General features: G+C 46.4%; 1 protein-coding gene across 11 annotated transcripts in view; it reads left to right on the top strand.

The window, feature by feature from the left end:
• Positions 1 to 11,072: 11,072 nt before the first annotated feature.
• Positions 11,073 to 15,742, top strand: part of DIP2A (DIP2 acetate--CoA ligase A) — a 125,827-nt gene continuing 121,157 nt past the window's right edge. For 6 of the 11 annotated variants that reach the window (XM_087417881.1, XM_087417880.1, XM_087417874.1 and 3 more), the window contains exon 1: positions 11,074 to 11,349. In XM_087417881.1, the coding sequence (XP_087274007.1) occupies positions 11,259 to 11,349 (91 nt within the window). In that variant the 5' untranslated portion in view covers positions 11,074 to 11,258. Of the gene's footprint in view, positions 11,350 to 15,742 lie in introns of all 11 variants that reach the window. The other 5 variants (XM_087417879.1, XM_087417876.1, XM_087417882.1 and 2 more) reach the window with 3 other exon arrangements.

Raw genomic sequence — 15,742 nt, 5'->3', positions numbered from 1 at the left:
GTGAAACTTAATTAGTTTCTAAATTGGGGGAGGAAACAGCTTATAAAGATATATTTGGGGTTAATTGGGTAAATTCGAATCTGTCCTGGATAGTAGTTTTGAGGGGAATTGTTAATTTTCTTAGGTGTAATAATGTCTATATAAGAGAATACTTCTCAGGAGTTGTATGCTGAATTATTTAAGAGTAGAAGCCGTAACATATGCAACTTACTTTGAAATGGTTCTCTTAGGGAAAAAACACACACATGTATATGGATTAAGTAAACATGGCAAAATCTTTTTAAAATATTTAATCTGGTTAGTGAGTATATGGTTATTTATGGTTTAAAAATTTTCATAATAAAAGATGAAAAAATACATCAGGACCGACTGCAATCTGGCCCAGGATGCCTTAACCTAATACAGGACACTGTATTAGAGCCAAGCGGGGAAACAGAAACCACCCTATGTTTTCAAAGCAAGGGAATTTAGTACAAGGATTTGATGACTCTGATGATGGAGGAGCTAAGACAGGCAGCGTGGTGAGGCGACCTAGAGACAGCCACAGCCAGAAGCTGCTGTGACTCTGGGGCTGGAGGGTCAGTGGAATTACTACTGGGACTCAGGAACAGGGCCTCTCTGGCAGGAGCCATCCCCACAGAGGAGATGCGTCAGCTGCCAGAGGTGCTGCCTGCAGCAAGTGAGAGGGAGAGAAATGCCTGTCTTTGCCCTGCTGCCTTCTGTTCACGAGAGCTAGATGAGGGGCCTGCCCTGTGCAGGGCAGACAGGTGAGACCTGGTCTGGAAGCACAGCAGCAGGTGACCAGCACAGTCCACCGCTGTGACTGCTCAGTGTTTGTGTCTCACCCTTGCACCCACATGTAATGACTGAAGTGTCATCTAATGCCCCTACCCAATGTAAGGCAAGTGTTCTTCATAAGGAAGAAGATGCTCTAATTTTCTGTCCAAGGCCCACGAGGTGTCATAGCTCAATAGTGCAGACCATCCAGATAATGCACAGACTTCTTCAGTCCTGAGTCGGCCCGTTTACTATTGTGCACAGGGAATGCACCCCAGCACGTCATACAAAATGGGGAAGTGAATGCATTAAAGTGAAAAATGCTCTGTCCTGGTCTCTATAAGTAGTCATGAGGCACTATTTGATATTTATCACCTCTTCCCTCTATCACCTAGTCCTTGTTTTCTGGCCCTCAGCCAGTACCTTGGCTGGTTGGGACCTAACTTCCCTTCCTGAAAGATTTGAGACCTTAATAGTCTTCTTTTTAGAGGACTTCCTTTTTTCTTGTTTGTTACAGTTGAACCTGAAAGCAGTAAGTACCAAGAGGTGCCCAGTGAAGACAGATTAGAGATTTTCCTGTCTTCACTGTGTGCCAGCCACCCAATTTCCCCCCAGTAATTGGGGTCCATTGCACCAGCTAATAACGGTAACCCCTATCCCTGCTTGCTGGTTCAGATGACAGTCTCAACTGCTCGTTCAGTGGTACCGTTGTCATATCTGGTGGAAGCAGTCCTCCCTTGGGATAGCAGAGCCCAAAGTCGTAGGATGGGAAGCAAAAATTCCTTCAGGCATTATCTGGCATAACAATAAGAGGGGCCATTCCTGTCTTCCCCCATTGGGTTCCCAGGCTGATGTATTCTGGCTGTTCAGAAATGGCACCGTAAGTGAGTCTTCAGTAGGTAGGCCTTTCCACCACCCATTAGGTAAGCTACTTCTGGGTGATGGGAGTTTATGGTAACATTAGGGAATTCATGGTCTTAAGCCTAGTGCTACACTTTTGCTGTGAGAAGTTTTCAGGTCAGAAGCAGTGATGATGAGTAAGTAATTTGGGAAGTCCACAAATTACTTGTTTGTGAGTTTGGGGGAGGAAAAGCAAATTCATATCCAGAATAGGTGGACAGAGGCATAGGGACAACTCAGCAGGAGAAATTTAATGTGAACCTGAGCCACCTCTTCATGCAATTTACTTTTGCCTACTTGACCTGCTTGAGTCATCTCATGTCATTTTTCAAGACCAGTTCTCCAACACCAACTGAGTGTCCTACAATTCAGTTCAATTCTGATGCTACCTGGAGTTAGCACAGACCCCATAGGTTAAGGACTCAGTCCCACAAGACTGCCCCTACTTTAGACACCAGCCGTAAGTGAGGTCCCCAGGCTACCCACACTCTGCTTGGCCAACTACAAATTGAGGGGTTTTCATAACCCCTCAGGTTTGGTAATTTGCTAGAATGACTCAGAACTCAAGAAAGTGCTATACTTACGATTACTAGTTTATTATAAAGAATATAACTCAAGAATGGGCAAATGGAAGAGATGCCTAGGTCAGGTATGGGGGCAGGGGCGCAGAGCTTCTGTGCCCTCTCTGGGCCTGCTACCCTCTTAGCACATCAATGTGTTCACCAACCTGGATGATCCCCCAAACCTTGTTCAGGAGTTTTTGTCAAGGCTGCATGATGTAGTCATGATTATTTGCCATGTGATTGAACTCAATCTCCAGCCCCTTCCCTCTGGCAACCAGCCCCCATCCTGAAGCTATCTAGAAGTGGCACCGTGAGTCATCTCATTAGCAAAAAACTCAGGTATGATCAAAAGGGGCTCGTTGCAACAGAAGGAGAGTCCTGTCACTCAGGAAACTCCAAGGGTTTTAGGAGCCAGGAACTAAGGGCAAAGGCCAAATATATATATTTTTTATTATACCGGACATAAATAGCAGTTCCATGTGATAATAGGTTACTACTACTTTATGGTTACTACTGCAGTTGCTTATCTTGACAGCTTGATGATCAGCCAGCACCCAATACACAATTGGCAGTTTGAGTGGCATATTGCTTGGTATCCCATGGGCAGGAGTTTGGTCTCTGCCAAGACCCAGGAGTAAGTCAAAGGTTTCTCAAATGGAGAATGAGTTAGCAGAAGGCAAAGCTTCGCTTCAAGACCCTAGAGGTCTGCTGTAGTGAGGCTTTATAGTGGAGCACCATTTGGCATCCTTAGTTGCAAAGGCACTTTAAGCATCGTTGAAACTTATAGGTCATAAGGCCTGAGTAGCAGAACAGCTTGCATCAAAGCTGTAGTTTTTTATTGTCCATGTCTCTCTTGAAACTAACAGCCTATGGCTTCCTCAGTCAGTAGACTGGAGCAGCACACCCAATATGGTTGTATCCAAAATCCAAACAAGCCAAACCTTGTGCCTTTCTTAGTTGTAGGCAGTGCAAGGTGTAGCCACTTGTCTTTCACTTTAGAAGGGATACTGTGATATTCCGTAGACTGCTTGACCCCTAGAAGCTTTGCCAAAGTGGCAGGCCCCTGATTTTTCATGGTATTTATCTCTCACCGTCCAGCACATATCTTACTAAGACATCTAGGGCACTTACTACTTCTGTTCACTAGGACCAATGAATACAATGTCTTTAATGTGATGGATCAAAATGATACCATGTCTAAACAATTAAAGACCCTAAGATAAGATAATGAAGGTATACTGCTGTCTCTGCCAGCTGAAACTGAACTGATCACCTTTTCTAATGAATTTTGAGAAAAAAGCAATAAGGGAGCCTGGATATAAACCTTTTATGTTTGCACCTGGGATAGATGCCATTGCTTCTGGACCCATATCAAGAGTTTGATCCCAAAATAGCCTAGAAAAGTACAAGGCCTGCTATGGGAGGAGATACTCTATACAATAAATCGTAAAAGTAGATGTAAACAGCAGCATTCCATTGAAAACTGGAAATAGTATTGTCTTAGGTTGGGCTACTATAACAAAATACCATTAACTGGGTGGCTTATAAACAACAAAATTTTATTTCTCACAGCTCTGGAGGCTGGAGGTCCAAGAGCAGAGTGCCAGCATGGTGGGGTTCTGGTGAGGGCCCTCTTCTGGGTTGCAGGTGGCTGACTTCTGTATCTTCACATGGGGGAGAACAGAGAGGGAAAGCAAGCTCGCATAGCACTCTTACAAGGGCATTAATCCCATTCATGAGGGCTCCACCCTCATGACCTCATCTAACCTCAGTTACCTCCCAAAGCTCCCATCTTCTAATACCATCACATTGGGGGTTAGGATTTCAACATATGACTTTGGGGGGACACATTCAGCCCATACCAAGTATATACAAAACTGGGCCTGAACAGATCCAGAAGGCATAATAAGTAAATTACCCAAGTGAGTGGTCAAACTTGTGGTGCTGAATTTTCTACTATCTCCCCCTCAGTCCACATCTGTGGTCTCATGCGAAGTTCCCTACGACCAGTTGACAGAACAGAAAAAAATCATAGGTTTGTTCTGCAAATGGATCTGCATAGCATGGTGGCATCAGCCAGAAGTAAACAGTTGCTACAGTACAATCCAGCTTAGGGGTGGATTTTGGAAGATTTCCAGTTGGCAAAACATAGGGTGGTGCATCTGGTGGACCATTTCATGTGGAAAGAGGACTGACCTGAGTTACTGATCTATAAGCATTCATATGCAGTGGGTAATCAATTGTCTATCTGGTCAATAACTTGACAGAGGAAAGATTGCAAAGGGTGGTATCAAGGAAGTCCACGGGACAGGTATGTAAATAGACCTCCTCCGCCTACCAGAGGACATCACTGTGGAAATGTAATCAGGTGGACAAGGTGACTTGTCTGTGGACGTCACTCAGCTCCTTTCTTTGGCCAACATGGTGCTTTCTGGATGAACTCATAAAAAGTGACCACAGTGTCAGGAAAGGAGACTTAACGTTGGTTCAGCAATGTAGACTTCCTCTCATCAAGGCTTCCCTGGCTTCTGCCACTTCTGAGTGCCTGAATTTCCAATGGCAGAAGCCAATGCTGAGACCTTGATATGGTGACCTGGTTCCTTCCATTAGAGAGGAGACAGTGATTTGTCCTCCCAGGAATAGACACATTCCAGGTATAAATTTGGCTTCCCTGTTGGCACTGCATCTGCTGACACCACCATTCATGGACTTATAGAATGTCTTATCCATTGCTGTAGTTCTCTACAACACTGCCTCTTAGCAGCAGGCATATTTTAAAGCAATAAAAGTGCAGGAATGAGCTCATACTCATAGAATTCACTGGTCTTACCATGTGTTGAAGGAGGTCATCAATAGGGCGTGACCGCCGGTTGAACTGTGAGCTGGACCCAGGCAATCAGAGGATCCTCACCCCCTCCCCTGTCCTTGGAATGTGTGTCCTGCTTGCCTTCCTCGCCTTAGAAGCTGCCCCAAGGACACAGCCTTGAGAGAGTAAGGTGTTGTTGAGAGTATCTGGATGGTATACATGACTGAACCCAGTCAAGGCCTCTATATAAACTTTTAAGATTCTGGTGGCCGGGTGTGGAGATCTACTTGTCTTGTGGTTCCCCAAGACAAACCTTGTAAGTTCCCTTGTTTATTCAACCTGCCACCTACCAATCTAGAGTTGTCTGCCTCTTTCTTCTTGCACTCCGTGTACAGGGGCTAATTTACGAACCAACACCATGTATCACATCAGCTGGAAGCAATTGCCTTGACCAAAGAGTGGAGTGGACAGCTGAAGGCTCTCTTTCAACACTAGCTTGGAAATCACATCTTACAAGTTTGCGGTAATGTCTCAAACTGGTGTATGCCTTAAACCAGTAGCACATCTATCATGCTACCTTCTTTACAGCCAAACTCCAGGGGTCTGGGAATCAAGAGGGAGACTCTTCCACTCTGTGTGCAAGTTGGATTCTCTAGTTTCTTAATCATAGTTGAGCAAAGGAGTACCAAGACACACCCACATCTGGGTTCCACACATATTCTTCCCCATTGTGTAATGAACATAATAACAGCCCTACCTTCTCCACTGCCAAGATTCTTTCTGCCTGCTGATTCCTAGATGCAAGAACCCCAAGGTTCCCAGACATCCATAGTCTGCAATCCAATGGAACATTTGGTGTGTTCCCTGGTGAGTGTCCCTTTTGGGGACCAGGGCCTCTAACCCTGCAGAGTCTAAACTTGGGAGGACAGGAAGCACAAGGTTCCCCAGTGGATACTTAGGACTGATGGTAAGTGGGGCCACTCCTGTTTCCACTCCTTGGGTTTCAGACTCATGTATCCTTCCTATTGGGAAAACAGTGCCATATAAATGTCTTGAATGACATTCCATCTTTGCAGAATACTACTTCCAACCTGGCACTTAAGTTGTGCCTTTAGCTGGCAGTCCCAGTGCTCTATGAGGCAGTGAATCCCATGGTCACTGCACTTTCTGCTGTGTAAAATGCACTCTTGCATTTCATTTGCTATAAAATGAATCCTCTGTTTGATATGATGCCATATGGGATCCTGTGCCAGTGGAACAAACACTCCTGAAGCCCTTGCTAGCTGACACTTGTGGGCAGGAAAGGCAAACCTATATATGGAATATGAACCTATTCCTGTGAAAATGAACTGCTGGCCCTTCCAGGATGGAAGAGTTCCAATATAGTAAACCTGGCTCGTTGAGCTTCTTGATGAAAGGAGCCATATTGGGAGCTCAGCATTGTTCTCTTTTGTTGGCAGGTTAGACATTCAATGGCAGCTAGTAGCTAGATCAGCTTTGGTCAGAGAGCCCACACTGTTGGGCCCATGAATAGTCTCAAACTCCACCACCTTGGCCACTTTGTCCTTGTGCCCATCATGCCAGTATTGAGGGTGCCAATGAGAGATGCTTCCTATTGTCAATTGGCCAAGTCATTCTGTCTACTTGGTTGTTTAATACTTCTTTCATGGATGCTCTCTGGTGGGTATTAATATTTATACAAAGATCATCCCACTTGGTGCGTATGTGCTTATTCCAATACATCTACCCACATGCTTCTCCACTGGCTTCCTTGTCCTCAACTTCCAATTGTTTTCCTTCCAGGCACCTAACCAGTCACCCAGGTCATCCAATACTGCCCATGAGTCCATATATATTCTCACTTTGGGTCAGTTTTTACACAAAAAATGTGAATGACTAGGAGCTCTGCCTGTTGGGAGGATATGCCCTTACTACTATCTTTCAAGGCCACCCCTGAGTAAGGCTGTAATGTAGCTACTGTCCATTTTCATTTTGAACTCACATACCAAGCCAACCCAGCTATGAACCAAGCTCAAGATTTTTCCTCCTCTGTCAACTGGTCATAAAGGCTGCCCATATGGTCATATATGTGAAATGACAGAAAGGCTCTGATAAAACAGCAGTGGATGCCACGTGAGTCTGGGCAACCTATTCTGTACTCACTTGTGACCTCTGTCTATTCTCACACTCAATCTTGAATGTACTACTTCCATCTTACGATGGCTTGTAGGTGGGCCCAACTGACCTTATGACTTGGTGAGTTTGACAGAACCAACCTCATAATGGGCAGTTTCAGCTGCATGGTCACTTGGTGTGCCAAGGTCAGGTGTTCCATCTCTATCAGAGCACAGTAGCACACCAGGATATTTTTCCCCCCAAAGGCATATAATTTTTTGCTCCAAATGGCATGGCAGAACCTAAGAGTCCTGCATTCTGAATCATCTACTGGGATGTGCCAGAAACTCCACATTGCATTATTCCCCACCACCGATAACCACCGATACCACCTATTAGATTGTATGGCCCAGGCAGCAGAGCTATTTGCATCACAGCCTTGACTTATTACAGAAACTATTCCTGTTCTGGACTCTTCTCAAAGCTGGCAGTTCTCCAAATCATCCAATATTTGGGCCAGAGCTGTATTCCTAGGTGTGGAATATGCTGCTTTCAGAACCTGAAGAGGCCCAACAATATCATCCTTTCTAATGGTTGAAGGTGCAAGATGCAATAATTATCTTTTACTTTTGGAAGGGATGCCCTAGGGCATCGCTGACCACTGGACCCCTAAAAATGTTATGGATGTAGGTCTCCGAATCTTCATAGAGTTTATTGCCCACTCTCTGGAGCACCTGTGTCTTATCAAGGTCTCCAACATCTTCTCCGCCTCTTGCTCTTCTGGCTAATCAACATGTTATTGATGTAATGAAACAACATAATATTCTCCAGGATGTCCAGGTGGTCCTGATCTCTTTGGACTACGACAGAAGGCAACAGAGGTAACATAACCACCATGCAAAACTATATCTTCATTCTATGTGAATGTGAAATGTTTCCGATCCTCTTTTCTTATAGGGACAGAAAAGAACCCACTCACCAAATCAATAGCCACCTAGCACATCTGGTACAGAGGATGTTATCAGGGCTACTACTTGGTTTTTTATTGTAATGTACTGTCATCTTCCAGGATCCTTCTGATTTCCACAGGAGTCATGCTGGTGAATTACAGATTTTGAGTACCACCACTCTGCATTCTTTAGATCCTTAAAAGGGATGCCAATCGCTGCCATTCCCACTTCTGGATGTGATATTGTTTTATGATCTTGATAGGGATGGGGCAGTTTCAGAGGTTTCCGCTTGGCCTTTCCTATTGTGATAGCTCTAACCCAAAACCCAATGGACTTACTGTAAGCTGGACCCTGAGCAAGACTCATTACCTGGCCACCATATGCAGCCACTCTAACAAAGGTGCGATGATTATGATCCAGCTATCTAGGTATCAGTCAATTCAGACCCTGTGTGCATCAGTTTTCAAAATGTTTGGAAACTTTTCCCCAGGGTGTAGTTATCAAAGGAAATGGCTATTGGACCCTTTGGAAAAGGACTTAAGGATTCAATTCTCTTTTTTTGTGAGGAAGATCAGCCCTGAGCTAACATCCATGCCAATCATCCTCTTTTTGCTGAGGAAGACTGGCCCTGAGCTAACATCTATTGCCAATCTTTCTCCTTTTTTTTTTTTTTTTACCTTTTTCTCCCCAAAGCCCCAGTAGACAGTTGTATGTCATAGTTGCACCTCCCCCAGTTGCTGTACGTGGGACGCCGCCACAGCATGGCCGGACAAGCGGTGCTTTGGTGTGCGGCCGGGATCCGAATCCGGACTGCTAGTAGCGGAGCGCGCGCACTTAACCGCTAAGCCACGGGGCCGGCCCCACGGATTCAATTCTGTGTGTATCTGTGGTATATTGCAGGGTCCTTCTCAGTACTGGCCACCTCTTCAGTAAATGTGTTTCATGTCTGAAAAGTGGCTCAAGTCCAGAAACTGGTGAATTTTTTGGGGGGCAACGATCTTGATTTTCCTAGTCATCCATCCTTGACGTTTTTCTGCTGGTAGTATCCTCAGCTGCCCATTTATTTTGCTTCCAGGGATGCCATGTTTTATTAACCATTTCTGTGACTCTATAGGTCAGTCTCCCTTGGCTACCATTCAGATCTTGCTGGCCATTATAATTGCTATACTCTGACTTCTGTTGGTTAAGTGCTGCCTCTTGTTTTAGGGTCCTATAATGTCCTTTGCACCCAGCCAAGTTCTGGTGCAGCCTTCCTACTGTCAGCTCTTGCCTACAGAGGTGAGCCATCACTGAACATTTCTGCTCCATCAGTGCCTCTTTCATCACCCTCTTTGGACGTTTGTTATTTGTGCCTCTATGTGGAATATAATCATCTACCGGGACTTCAGGAAGCACAGGGTATATAAATTTCCATTATTCTTCCTTATAGCTATTATATGTAAAAGGTCTAATGTATCACCCACTAGTGTATTCCATTTCACTTCACTGGTTCACCCTCCTACTTCAACGCAGGTGCAGATTTAACAATTAGATCACCACTTTGTGCCAGAGGCTGTGAGTGCTCCACCCACCACAGTGGTGAGTGATTCAGCTTCAAACCCCATCTTATCACCTCTTTCTCAGACTACTCCTGGTACCAAGTGTTGCAGGATGGTTTCTCCACAAGCAGAGGCTGCAATGGAGTTTGGGGTACAAGATGTTTATCTGGTATCAGCAACTGTGAAAGGAAGCAGGATTCGGCAGAGAAGGAGACGTGCACGCAGCCCCAGCAAAGCTTTGGCCAGTCAGGTGCGCTCTGGAGCAAGTACTGCTCATCAGGGGTGTACTGTCAGGCCCAAATGGCCAGATCTTCATACTCCCGCCTCATTCAGTCACCAGATGTGGACTGCCCCAGGAAGGATATGACCTTAGGAAGGCTGGCTCTCTGTGGATGGACGTGCGTCTTCACGTCCACTACAGTCCACTCCTGTACCACGCAGATACACTTCCCCGTAGGTACTTGGGGAAAAGCTCCTTCGAGATTCCTGCGGGTCTCAGTTCAGCACCACCACGCCCCCAGGCTCCAAACGTCTTGTTGTTCCCCTATGCCTGTCCTCTCATTGTCCAAGGTCACCTCATGGTCTGACACGGCTGCTGGAGTTCCTTCCTTCCTGGTCAATACTATACCTTCTAAGGCTGTTTTGAAAAGCAAGTAAGTTAACACACATACAGGCCTAAAAAACAGCCTGGCCCACACCACAGTTCGTGTAGGTATCTTAACAGCCCAGCAGGAACGCAAAGCCAGGGCGTTAAAAGTGTGCCGAGGGGGTCCCGGCAAGGCTGCTGAGAACCAGCGAAAAGCCTCAAGAGTGAAGCGGGCCCCTGTTGGGAAGGAAAGTGTGTGGACAAGAGTCACCAGACCCGCAGAGCCGAGCGTGTCCAGCACACCCGCGGGGGGGGATGCCTCAGCGTCCACGTCAGAACCCTCGGCAGTGCCTCGGGGTCAGCGTGCGACACCGAGACCAGTGCCGACAGCTGCCGCGCAGGGTCTGCCGGGTGGCCGGCCGAGTGGCTGTGCTCGCCGCCGCGGCACACGTCGCCCAGGCCGAAAGCTCAGCTTGGCGGCCCCGCCGCAGGCCCGAGGCCCCAACGCCGGCAGGCGTCTCCGCCTGAGGCCCAAGACCCTAACAGCTGAAGTAGCCCATCGGGCGTTCAGACCACGCGGCGATCCGGGCCCCCGGCGCAGAGCCTCCCGGGAGTGACGCTCTCCCGCCTCTCCCAATGGGAGCCCGGAGCGACCTCGCCGCGTCCTCAGGGCCAATGGGAGCGAGCGTTTGGTGTTGCTGGGCGGGCCGTGGGCTCCCAGCCCAGCCTGCAACCCGCCGCGCAAGCGCGTTCCCCTCCCGCCCGTCCTGCTGCGCACGCGCGCTCCGTCTAGGGCCGGCCCGGCGCTCTTGCCCGCGCTCGTGCTCGTACCCGCGCCGGTGCGGAGCCGCTCGGGCCGCGCCCCTTCCCTGCCGCCTGCGCTCCCGCCGGGCAGATGCGGGTTGCCCGGCTGAGGGGAGCGAGGTAGCCGCCGCCCGGCCGGACCCCGATTCGTGCCCCGGCAACGGCCACACCCGGGCGCGAGCCGGCCTGGCTGTCCGCGGGGCGCGGCCACAGCGGGCCATGGCCGACCGCGAGTGCCCGCTGGAGGCGGTGCCGCTGCCTGCCGAGGTGCGGGAGAGCCTGGCCGAGCTGGAGCTGGAGCTGTCGGAAGGTGAGCGGCCCGAACCCGGACCCGGACCCCCGCGCGGCCCTGACCCCGGACCCGGACCCCCGCGCGGCCCTCGCCCCGGACCCCCGCGCGGCCCTGACCCCGAACCCCCGCGCGGCCCTCGCGCCGGACCCGGACCCCCGCGCGGCCCTCGCCCCCGGACCCGGGCCTCCGCCCTCACTTGGCGATCTGGAGACCCCTCTCCCACCTCCTCAGCCGGGACCCTTTACATCTGAGACCCCCGTCATGCTCCTCGCACCTGGGACCCACAGGCCCCTGCCTGGCGTCTCGTAATGGGATCCCTGACCCTTTGGCCTTTGGGCGCCCGGTGGGACCCTGCGCTTTGCCCTTTGACTGGATGGTTTGGCCTGAGGCGCGTAAATCTTGATAGGAATGACTATTTTTGTTCAAGCAGTAAGCAGTGAATGTCCGAGCCCAAGGCTGCAAGTCTTCACAAGAGTGCTATGTGGTGTGCACCTGTGAGCCCAGCCTTAGCCCTGTGTGCCTCAGTTTCCTCCCCTGTAAAACGGGGTTATAACAGCAGCTGCCTCTCCGGTTTGTGATAAGGCTAAAATACCTTAACATATGCAAAGCACTTAACACTTAGAAGGAAAATTGTTAGCCGCTTTTACGGAATTTTTAAAAATTAAAAAAATATGTTCCATAAATGTATGTTTGTTAAAAATAGACTGGAGTAATTCAGCTTTAGAGGTGGTGGGTGGCTTTCCCCGTCTAGATGTTCTCTCTCCCCGAGGCGTGTGTACTTAAATGCATTTTCATCTTTTAAAATCTATTTTTTCATAGTCTTATTGTTCTTATTTTATGTTTCAGGTTGATATGTTTGGCTCAGGTTGGGGTAGTGAATTCTTGAAACAACCAACTAATAAATATGTACTGGCTTGTACTAATTCATTTAATTCTCACCAAGGTTAGGGAGGTAGGTGCTGTTGTTATCTTTGTTCTACAGATATGACAACATCTACTTACAAGTGTTTTGAATTCAACATTCGAATTTTTAAAAGTTCTGTGATATGTAGCACAGTTTTTTAGTGGAAGTACAATAAGAAATGGGTGGATTTGAGAATTCTTGGTGACTAGATGCTCTTGGGAAGATTGAAAAACTCAAGTTAGGAGTGGTTCTGACAGGAACTACTGTCCTGAATTTGTTATAGTGCTTCATCCAGGGAAAATCATGTAGATGCAGTTTAGATTTTACACATTTGAAATATGTTTTTGCAGATTGCACCTAATTTCTGCTCCAGTGGATTTTGTATTCTCTCAATTCCTTGTTTTGTGTTTGTGTTTGAGTGCTTTCTAGTTGACTGTTAGATAAGATTAGATCCTTTCCTCCAAGAACTTCGTAATTTATACGACAACGTGCATGAAGACAAGTACTTCAGTGAAAGAAATGCTTTTTATGCATTGAATCCATTTATGCTGTTGTCATTTTAGACATATGTAGGGGATATATAGATAAAATATAAAATTACATGGAAGTGGAGAGGAACCTGGAAATGTAGCTTAAGTTGAGGAAGGGGATGAACAAAATGTTAAAGGGAAGGGACAGCAGAGTGCAGCGGCAGCCAAGGAGGCAGGAGCCCTGGCTTCTGTCCCAGCTCCTAGACTGGCCTGACACCATTCTTTTGGCCCAAATAGGTCAGTGATTACTCAGGCACAGTCATGCTTGGCCCTCCTCCCAGGGTGCTTGCACACCTTTGATGCCGGCTTCTTCAGTTTGTGTTGTGATTGTTGTTGACACGAGGCCTCCCCATTGGACTTGGAGATGCTTTTTGATAGGGACTGTGTCTTAGGTAGAGTTTTGACATCTTCACACAGTGTCTAGCATCTGGTAAGTGTCCATGAATCTCCACTGTCCATGAATCCCCACTGAATTATAACATCTCTGAAGTTGGGTTTGGTCAGCTGTAAAAGAAGATGAACACCAGCCTTACTAACGTCCACAGTTCTTGTGAAGATTCAGTCAGAGGGTATATGTGAAAGTGTGTTGAAACTGGTAAGGTATTTTATTTATATAATTAAAGGAAGGTATTATTAATGAAGCATAGTTCTAAAGCAACTGAAGTTAGTTTCACTGTCATTATTATTTTGGTATTTTGATGAAGTAGAAATAGAAAGTGGAACCCTCTTTGTCCTGTGCTTTCTCCCCCTACATTTGCGGGGGAGATAAAATTATAATTCAGAATAAAGTAATGTCAAAATAGGATGACTTCACAGCACTCACATTTGTCCAAATGAGAAATTGCTTACAACTTAGAGTCAACACTGCTGGGCAGGTTGGAGGGAAGAAGAAATAACAGACAAAATGCTGTCTTTGTGGAGACTGTTAGTGAGTGATAGATACCTGGATAATCTGGAAAATCCTGCATGACTTCCCCTCAGCCTATACACAAGCAGTGATTAGTTGAAAGTATGCCTGGCCTTTATTCATAACTCACATGTGGTGGTGTTCTTCAACATCCTCGCTGGATTCTCCCATTGTAATTGGGATTGGCCCTCAGGGAAAGTTCTGGTCTTAGAATGCACTGATTTCTTCCCAGAGAGCAGGTTTGCTTATTACTTTCTGTTATGGAGTCCCAAAAGGGAAATAAGGCACAGCTGTGATCTTGCTCTCTAAATTTCCTGGCTGTTTTGTCCTCTTTGATTTAGGATCTCCCTTCAAATTAAGATGAGGAGCACGCTTTTCTTAGACTCCCCCCACCAAGAACACACTTAGAAGAATTCACACCTATGGCTCCTCAAAGTGTATCAGAATGTCCATGGTTGAAAATGAGGTTATTAGAGGTATAACCTTGATTTTTAATAAAAGAATTAATTCCCAAACACGTGTGCTTTGTCTAGTATTGTATCAAATTACCTTTGATAGGCCTCACAACTGATTTTGGTACTGAACAGTATCTTGGGGCTATTCTGCTGAACCGCTTTAAAATGTGGATGATGGTGTAAGGTTTGTCCTTCGTCTTAGTGACCTGCAGTGGCTTAGAGAGGAAATTCCTACACAATAGGCTACATTTGTCCCACTCCTGTTTCTTTATTCTGGATAATAGGTCTATTCTGTAGCTTTAACTGTAGTCTGTTTCTTGTTTTTGTGCATTCTGATAAAGCAGGGGCCTCAGCCTGGATGGAATAGGGGAAAAGCTCTGTTTGTGGGTGTAGAGGAAGGGACTTCTTCACAAAGCTTTTTTCCTCTTTAAAAGTCTTTAATTTCTAAAATTTGTGGTATAATTCTTAGTTTTCAAAATGACAGTCTGACATTGCCTTCACATCAGTAGACATTTGTTGTGCTTCCTAAAGATTTTGTGGTATATTAAAGTTCTCATGTCCAAATTCTATTTACCTGTCAAAGCCCAGCCCAAATGCCTTCTTGTTTTGATCCTTTCCTGATCATCTCTGATGTGGCTACTTTCTTGGTGTTCTCATCACACTTGCCCCATCTTTTGGAGTTCTTGCTACTTTTTGTTTTTTGCATTGTTATTGTATATATTCATTCAGTAATTATTGAGTGCCCACTGGGTGCTAGCTAATGTTTCAGCTGACAAAGGTTAGGTTTAGCCCTGTTTCTTCGTTGATCATAAGGCTTTGCATAATGTTGTATTAAAAGATAATGCAGATACACATGGCAGAGAAATGAAACAGTTCGAAGGAAATGTGGGGTAAAGTGAGCCTCACTCCTAACCCCCCACCTCTCCCCAGAGGTGGGCTCTGGTATCCATTTCCTGGGTTTCCTTCCAGAAGTAATCTTGCAGTCATTCCCAAACCGTGGTTCACAGACTCTGGGGGTCTCCGAGACTCTTTCTGGGGGCCTATGAGGGAAGACTGTTTTTATGATAATACTAAGCTGTCGTTTCTATTTTCCCTGGTGTTTGCACTGATGGTGCAAAAGCAGTGCTGGGTAAGACTGCTGGTGCTTTAGTGCAAATCGAGGCAAGGGCCCCGAGTCAAACTAACAATCCTTGCGTTCTCCACCACTTCCTCACTTGCAGTAAAAACAAAGTGCCACTTTCACTTAAACATATCCTTCCTTGATGAAGAAGTCAAAATTAATTTTCTGAAATCTCGACTCTTCAGTACTCGTTTTTTTAATAGTCTACTTGAGGAAATGGGAAGTGCACATAAAGCACTTCTGCTGCACAAAGAGGTAAGGGCCTGTTTTGAGGAGCAGCAGTTGTGCAGTTTGAGTTGCAAAATGAGCTAGCCGCTTTTGTTGTGGAATGCCATTTTTACTTGAAAAAATGGGTGACAGACAAGCTATAATTATTCAGACTTGGGTATTTGATAGACATTTTCTGGAAAATAAATAAAAGAGAACTGTCAGAATTTATGGCCAGTGATAATATTTGTGCTTTCAAAGAAAAATTTAAATTTAAAAAAACTTATC

Source organism: Ceratotherium simum, chromosome 27 (genome assembly GCF_057802395.1).
Source record: "Ceratotherium simum simum isolate JZ-2026a chromosome 27, ASM5780239v1, whole genome shotgun sequence".
Lineage (NCBI taxonomy): Eukaryota > Metazoa > Chordata > Mammalia > Perissodactyla > Rhinocerotidae > Ceratotherium > Ceratotherium simum.
The sequence above is the reverse complement of the archived record's forward strand: the minus strand, read 5'-3'. Positions and strand labels throughout refer to the sequence as shown.